The sequence below is a fragment of the Azolla caroliniana genome, unplaced genomic scaffold (assembly GCF_043228905.1).
Source record: "Azolla caroliniana isolate FFs.n. ecotype wild unplaced genomic scaffold, voAzoCaro1.0.p SCAF_3, whole genome shotgun sequence".
Lineage (NCBI taxonomy): Eukaryota > Viridiplantae > Streptophyta > Polypodiopsida > Salviniales > Salviniaceae > Azolla > Azolla caroliniana.
The window spans coordinates 21,473,652-21,482,377 of NW_028230438.1; the positions used below are offsets into that span (position 1 = coordinate 21,473,652).

General features: G+C 39.8%; 1 protein-coding gene across 1 annotated transcript; it reads right to left on the reverse strand.

Moving 5' to 3' along the window:
• Positions 1–5,916: 5,916 nt before the first annotated feature.
• Positions 5,917–8,023, reverse strand: LOC147866549 (nicotianamine synthase-like). Its single transcript, XM_087317008.1, has one exon. It carries the CDS (start codon positions 7,862–7,864, stop codon positions 6,770–6,772), a length of 1,095 nt encoding a protein of 364 aa, XP_087173134.1. The 5' UTR covers positions 7,865–8,023; the 3' UTR covers positions 5,917–6,769.
• Positions 8,024–8,726: the final 703 nt, after the last annotated feature.

Consider the following 8,726-nt stretch of genomic DNA (forward strand, 5'->3'; position numbering starts at 1 on the left):
GTTCGGTTCAAACCGAACCGTTGCCGATTGTTACCTGACGCTTTGCAAAATAACTCAATCCGTCCTTCAGCCTTCTAGAAATTAGCATCATTGCCTTGCAAGTAAAGCATAGTGTCATCTGCATACTCAGTGTCCAGCAAATCCTTGCTCGCATGTGGAACAACTAAACCCCTTATTCCCACATCTGATCTGTTCAAAAAGAAAGAGAATGCCTCTATATTAAATAAAAAAAGGTAGGGGGCCAGCGGGCACCCCTGCCTAATAGACCTGCATTATTAAACTCTTTTAGTTCATGGACTTTCATTAGAATGTAATATTCGAGAACTTTCATTTGATATGCCAATCTGGATTATTATTGTGAATCAACTACTTTACATTGCAAAGATTCTCTATGCCAAGGAATCTTTATGAGGATGTATTTGTACAAAATATTTTTGCCTTCAAAAACTTTCTAAGGAACAATTTAGGCCCAAACTTTCCCTATTGAAAAGGAAAAAGTATCAAACTTTATGAAGTACATACATATTTTTTATCAAATATTAAAATGGTATAAGCATTGTTGAATTAGAGAATGCGTACATACATGCATATATGATACACGTGATACATATGCACATACATACATCCATAAGTTTTGATATATTTTTTAGGTAAACATGGAGCCTTCTTACAATTTACTTAATACTAACTAGTAACAACCATTTCAACATTCCTCTTTGGGACAAGAAATGTAATGAGGGGTTGGGCTTTTGAATAAGGGATTTAAAGAGGCAAAGGAGCTCCTACACTCTCTCAAGTTTGAGGAGCTACAAAAATGTGTAAGCCAATTTTAAATAAGCATATTTTACCACAACACCTATAGACACATCATCAATACAAATAGGTGTTGTGATGCTAATGATTTGGCTATAGGTGTTGTGGTTCTACAACCAATTGTTGAAGAGCAAGCACCTATAGACACATCATCAATACAAATATTGTACCTGCACATCCACCAACATTATCACTAACAACACCTATATGCGCAATTGGTACCTCGTAAGACCCAACACTTTCAAACACACAATCTTGCTCTACCATGAGCCACAATCTGGAAAATCTAAGTAGATGCATTATTTATCACAATCTTTGCTTGCATAGGTTCTTAGTTTTAATTGCTAATAGTATTTACATGTTTAATGAAAAAAACACTCAAGTGAATGATTCCACCATATCAATTCAAGAGGATGACGATGGTAAAACGTTTGTATTTCCCTACTTTAGTTATATTCTAGACAACATTTACTATAATTTCATGATTTTTCTTGTTCTCAGCTTTGGGTTGGATGTACCACAGGTGTCCCCGAAGTTGTAACCAACTAACTTTTGGCATGGCCTCAAACCTTCCATGTGGATCAACCAACATGGAGCTAGATCAACCTCAAATTGATATACTATCGACTTCTACATAAACATTGGTTGGTTCTATCAAAATCCAATGTGAGAATGACAAGAAACTTGGCATGATTCATTAAGGAAATAGGATGATGCTTAAAAAGATGTTAAATGACCTCGTAGAGTTATATCTCTCTCGAATAGAGACCTATTTGGAAGAAAGTATACATGTTTGAGATATGTCATGAATGTTATAACTTATAAATTATAATATTAGGCCTAAAATCACTAGATCCTTGTTTAATCATGTAGGGGTCAAGAAGTTCGTCATCTAGTGTCTACAAAAAGAGCTTGGAACTTATTGGTAAATGAACACAATTATAAAGGAAATTACATGTCTCTTTGACACAAGCATGATCAAACTACGACTCACTAGGTATGATCCATGTGCTCTCTCATTATAATTAACGTGTAGATACTTAATAGTTAGTTTATTAATAATATACCATTTAGTGACTAATATATAAATGAATCTTTGGGGAATCGAGTCCTTAAAAGCATTATGTTGTTGCTTTCATCGAAAGACCCCCATTCCCACCCTCCAAATGTTAGTATAGCCAAATATTATAATGTAACATTTTGAATTTGAAATACAAGTGCAGGAATTACCTCTCTTTTTTTCAAAACAAAATATCTTTCCATTAGTTTTAAAAAAGGCACATAAGTTACAACACTATACATTCCATAGATATTGTGCAACTATTGAATCCAATGTATCTCACAACTCCTCCATCCATCACAAAATCTAATTTCATTTTAGTATGTACAACCAATTCTCCCATGTTGCCACATGCTTTCAACATACTAGAAAATGTCATCATATTAGCATATAGTGTGCCTTTTTTTAATATGTTGATAGAGATAGCAATTTCATCGTTGTCCTTGATTAACTCTTGCCATTCTAGCTCTGTAATTTCAAGCAAGATTTGTAATTCTATGTCCTCGTATCATCTAGGTCAAACATTGAGTCATATGTCTCATACAATTTAGAGGTGAGAATTACATCTCTCTGTTCTCATCATTATTCCCTCATTGTGCTTCATTTAGTGTGACCACCACGATGATGACGTGTTCATTTGTGTTGTTACCAAGTTTAGGGTTTGAATTGATCAAACTTGGGTCAAACATCCTTCTTCCCTACAAGTTGATATTCAAAATGTACCACTATGAACTCTCTACCATGATAGGATTCTTATAGAAGAAGTTGGCTTACTCACATTGGAACAACAAAATGTAGAGTCCACAAACCAAAAACCTAAAGGTTCACAATGCCCTTCGAGATTTGCCACCTCGTTACACATTGGGTTATGTTTTTGCTTGGGCATTGGCCTATTGGGAGTTCATGTCAAACTTCTCAAGAGGCTCCTAGCTCGGTAAAATGTAGTAGAGATCGAGTTTGTAATAATGAAACTATGCAATAATGAGATGTCAATAGAGTTTAATTACTTTTTTAAGGAAGATATAAGGAAAGTATTGTGCATCTCCCACAAAATGACCCCTCACTTTTATTTGTCTTCCTCCCATAAGTCATCCCCAACCCTCCCCCTTGGAAATAATTTGGATTAATAAAAGTTAGAGATTGATACGATACCTGGTCATAACCAATATATATGGAGCAAATTTAGATCAGATTGGGGCCTGTAATACCTTAAATAATGTGCAATATATCAATAAACAATTTATGTAATGGCCATTATATCCTAAAGCACTTTGCTTGGGTAGAATGCATCGTCTCATAAGTCACAAAATACAAAGAGAAGATATTATCCATATTGACTTTCCCTTAGCTACAATTGTTGTATCTATATACATTCCAAGTTGCACCAACTCCACCTCCTACAAGTGCTTTCATGAAAGGCTAATCAACACCAGTTTGATACACAACTTCCTGGGCAATTTAACATAACCCTTGCACCAATTTTTCATTAAGTAGATATCTCTATTAGTGCTCCTCTAGAACATGCACATTATGGAAAATGTATCTCGAGATAAAGAAGAAGATATCAAAGTATAATCTTGTACTAATAATTCAAGACACTTGAGAAAGACAAAAGGGTGAGTTTTCTCCAATTGAACATGTGAGGTTACATGCAATGTTTAGGCATGCATACTTGCAAAATTAGAGGTGCAATGCTCACTAAAGATGGAACAATTACTTTGTCCATGATTATGTGGTTACAATGAGCTCAGAAACATGTTTGGGATGCAACTTGCATATTTGGATAAGTTCTACATCCAAAATGAATATTTGAATGGGCTTGCATTCCTGGAGGATGAGACATTACACAAGTGATGCGTGAATCATACAAGGTCAACCCATATGCTACTCATGTAACATGGTATGATGAATGTTAATAATTTGTACTATGATACAATGTTATCGGCTCTCAATTCATTCTTCGTTGGCATTCTCTAGTTTGTGCAAAATGGGCAAATGAGGTCATAGGCAAGGGTTGACAGAAGAAGCACTTGAGGTGGATTGCTCATAATGTCTTGCCCTCCTTCTAGAAAGGATGTTAAGAGTAGGAACATCCTCGTATAGTATAAGGTAATCTAATCCTTGGAATACATTCAACTATTTGATTGAGGGTTTAGGGATCATGGCATATATTGGACTATGAAAATCAAGTAACCACTCAAGACATAATTCAGATGAATTCTTCGTATTCAGGTAGTACCTTAGGAAATCCTTGAATGATTGTCTCCGACTCCGTGATATTTCCCTTACATTAGTATTTTTGTGCATTTTTATCTCCACTTGAGGTTCCCACAAGTAACATCAAGCATTCCAATATTCATATACTATTTTTGCAACTCATATCCTTATTTGAATAAGTGTTAATCTTGACTAGTTAATATGATTCCCTAATATAAACAATTAAAAAACAATTCCCTTAAATGTCTCAAAAAACATATTAGAGAATCAATAACATCTACCTATCTATCTATATAGACATAAGGTTAGGGGGCAGAGGGACAACACAATAGATAGATTATTATCTTCCACAAGAATATGATCTATGGGATGGGGGTGAAGCCCACAATGAGGATCATTTTGGATGCTTAGATGTAAATCTCCAAGCCAATCAAATAAAAGAGAAAATCATTTGGGATGCATATGTATATGCATATATAAGATCTATATGATCTTGTAATATCTTTGGCCTATGAGGATCTTCAATTTATTCCAATTTGTGACTTTTGGGATTTGCTCTGTTCCTTTTGGACATGCCACGTGCTTCTTTCCACTTACACATACAAAACAGTTAAAAGAATATAAGACCCAAAATTTTCCCAAGAATAAAACATGAGTTGTGGCATTCTCAAGTGCTCTTATCACCCAAATTATGCACTTTAGACTAAATAAAGACCACATGGTGCGAAGTTGTTGAATTTCAACACTATTCTTCAAAATATGGTCACAATTGGCACGGTTCTAGTTCTGTAAACTTTCCTACACTTTCACACTGCAAGCATTGGCGAAGGATGACCATAGTTTAAGAATTAGGGAGGTAGTTAATTGAATCAAAGTTGTTCCATTTGCAAAAGTAACAATATTTCTTTCCCACAACTTCATTAACTAATGCTCTAAATTCACATTTTTAAGTTTTTTGTTGCATAATGTGAAACAAATCCATTTCCAAAATAGTCCAAAATGCATGCTTCAACATCCATTCTATGCAAGACAAGACTCATGCTCATTATCGCAAGTTCAATTTCACAAAATTTGTCACAAACCCTTTCATTGAGCAATTTTTGCATTTAAACAAAAGAACAATAGGGTTTGAACTTTGGAGGATAGAAATCACATAACTCTTTAGCTACTCATTTTGTTTTCGAAACATCTTCACACTATTGATATGGTGGAACATTAAGCATCAATGGCACGTGTTTGCAACACTTACATTATCCAATTGAAAAGGAGATGATTTTAATTGTTATCACATTTTAACACAATAAGGTTCTCTAAACATAGATACTTAGAGTTGAACTCATTAAGATTTGATAATAGTGTGGAAGCAAAGTTACAAGATGTCTTAAATTCTTGTTGATCTAAACAAACTATAGAGAGAAATGGATTAAAACATGTCGTTTTACCAAGAGAATTGAATAGGTTTGGATTCACATTGTCATAAAATCCTTAATACTTGGGAAAATCCAAGGTTTGGAAGTTATTGACCAACACGTGTTACATAAGATTTGATAGATATATTTTAAATTTAATATAAAGCTATTAAAATGGAGTGGGACACACTCATAATGACTTAAAATACAAATGTATGTATTAATGTGGATGATGTTATGGTAATACATATGATATAGTAGATTTAAGAGCATTATTGGAGCCATACTTCAATGATTTAGATATGATAGAAGCATATTATGAGAGGGTATCATATTATTGGAGTGTGTGTGAAAGGGAGGGAGATGGAACGACTCTAGTTATAAAAAAGGGCACGTATTATATTATTGGAGAGTGAATGAGGTGAAAAGTGTTGTCTTATTATTGAAGGGAAATTAGGCTCCCGAGGATAACGGGTAATGGTACTAGAATTGGTGTGACATATGGATGAGCATACGAATAGGCACTAGGAGGTGCGCATTCTATGATAGAGGTGGAGAACAAGTAGTAGTACGCTTGTACTAGCGGGGATGGTTAATGGACGGACACGAGTGGTCATGTTCGATTATTCTAGGATGAGTACAAGAAAGTAAAGCGAAGGGACCGAATACGCTTGGGACTAGGGCATGAACGGAGTCGGGAGAAGGGGATGAATACACTTTTCGGAAGGGGTGCACCGGAGTAATACGAAGGAGAGTGTTTACATATATTAAGTAATCAACTATGCTTACAATCGAGAAAGAGCCGAACCGGATTGGTTTCATGCTCATCAAGATATCTATCAACGGGGGCAAGAAGGGAAGGAAGGGGTGTCGAGGGTTCGATGAATCGTGGTGCGGGAGCACGATGACGACCTGCGAATTGGATACATGGGATTTTTTATTGATACAGGGGGGGGGGGGGTCCAATATTATGAAGATAATCTATATGTATGTGTATAGTGTGAAATGGTGGTGTTTTAAGTTTGGGAGAGGGAAGGCAGGCAGGGGCTTTCCTGAAGAATTTTTTGTAAAAGGGTATGGTGTGTAAATATGGAAAACTCAGAAGCTTAATCGACATGGATGTATGAAGCTTCTGAGAGAGAGAGAGAGAGAGAGAGAGAGAGCGAGCGAGCGAGCGATCGAGAGACAGACAGACAGACAGACAGACAGAAGCGGAGATAGAGAAAGAGAGAGCGAGCGATCGATCGATCGACAGACAGAAGCGGAGATGTCAATGGGATGATAATGATGCAGGAGCAGGAGCAGGAACAGGAAGATTAAGCGGAATTGGGAGCGGAAGAGGGAGAGTTGTGTTGGTTAGCTTGGCAACAATGACAGAGTTCACGACCTCGTCTGTGGGATGGAAGACAGACAGGACCTGGAAGCCTGCATCCTGCAGGAGGGAGAGATCGACGATGGGGTAAAGGAAGGCCCTGGCGCTGTTGGCGCTGCGGACGACGAGGGAGGCGCCGGGCCTCATGTTCTCGGAGAGGTGCTTCAAGATCTTGCGCTTCAGGTCCTGGTCGAGGCCGACGAGGGCGGCGAGGAAGACGACGTCGTAGGAGGCCATCTCCTGGCCGACGTCCAGGATGTCGCAGGTATGGAAGCGCATCCTGGAGGCGAGATCGGGGTCAGAGGCCACGAGCCTGGAGGCGAGCTCGTTGGCCTGCGGATCTAGGTCATAGTTGTCGAAGACTGCGTTCCGCAGGTGATTCGCGGCCAGGACGATGGAGGTGAGGGGCATGGGCCCAGATCCGATGAAGGCGACCTTATCCATGGAGAGCTCAGGCGAGCTTGAAGCGGCGGCAGTGGCAGAGAAAGCGGCTGCGGCTCCAAGCAGGAGATGGTGCTCCAGCATGGCTAGCTTCAGGTAATTGGAGTAGTAAGGGAAGAGATGGAAGGAATTGTGGGGCTCCGGCATGTCCCCGAGGATCCTCGCGTAGTGCTGCTCCAGCAGTCCCTCGGCCTTCCCGCACAGCCGGATGAGGCTCCCCCGCACCCTCGCCACCTCCGCCGGCACGTGCTCCGGGTTCCCGAAGTCGATCTCGCACCGGTGCAGGCACAGCGACACCAGCCTCGAGAAGAGCTCGTTCACCCTCCCCGACGGCCGGAGATCGTCCTCCAGCCCCTCGATGTCCGCGTGGAGCTCCAGGACGGACGCGATCAGATCCTCGCGCGAGATCGTGATGCTGTGCGTGTGCGTGGAGTTGTCGCAAATGTCGGGCGGAGGGGCCGCCGCCGCCGTACCTGACACTAGGGTCAGGCCCGGGACCTGGGGCCTAAGGAGCTGCAAGCAACCCTCATTGTAGAAAGCCAATGTCTCCATATGTATGTTTAATGTATGTCTCTTGAGAACCTCTACAACCACACACACACACACACACACAATTGGGGGCAAGTCTTTTTGTTTTGAGTGTGTGAGTGTGTGTGTGTGTTTTGTTTGGGGAGGGGACTTAGGATTGTGGTATTGTTTTGTTGGTATTTTTGCTCTTTTGCACTTTGTAGCTTGTGGCTAGCGTGCGTACCCACGCGCCCCCCTTATATACGCGAAAAAAAGCTCGCCCTAGGCATACTAGGCCACATGATTAATCTTGGGATCTTGTCATTTCCATGGGCCCATACCTCCACACATCCTCCACACGCCCTCCACACGCCTTGCGCTAGGTTTTCCTCAAAAAATCCCTCCTCCCCCTTCTTCTCTCTAGATTCTCTTCTATCTCCTTATTCTTCTTGTTCTCCATTATTAATATTATTGTTGTGCATGAGGTTTCGTCTCCCTCCCATTTTCATTATCGTCCTCTTTCGTCTCTCTCTCTCTCTCTCTCTCTTGGTTTGGCAGTACGGCATGGAATGGTCACGCATGGCTCGAATCACGAACATGTGCCCCACATGATGTGACGCTACATGGGCACACCATTTTTCAAACCGTATAACAAGTCAGATGTGCCATCATGAGTGTTTTTATTAATTGTCCGAATCGAAAGTGTCTACTTTTCGTAATCTGCCCTTTATTTTCCAAGGGGGTCAAGCTCTTTGGCATTTAACCTTTCCTCTCTAATATCCTTATATAGGATATAGATTCTTGACATTTTTGTAAACCATACCAATGCATAGAATGTCGTTAGTGATGACATTTTCAACAATTACCTTGTTACCTTGCATGTTACGAAGAGTTGCACACCAAATGA

Excerpts from the sequence above, each read along its gene's own strand:
- LOC147866549 (XM_087317008.1), bottom strand. The coding sequence starts at position 7,864 with ATGGAGACATTGGCTTTCTACAATGAGGGTTGCTTGCAGCTCCTTAGG.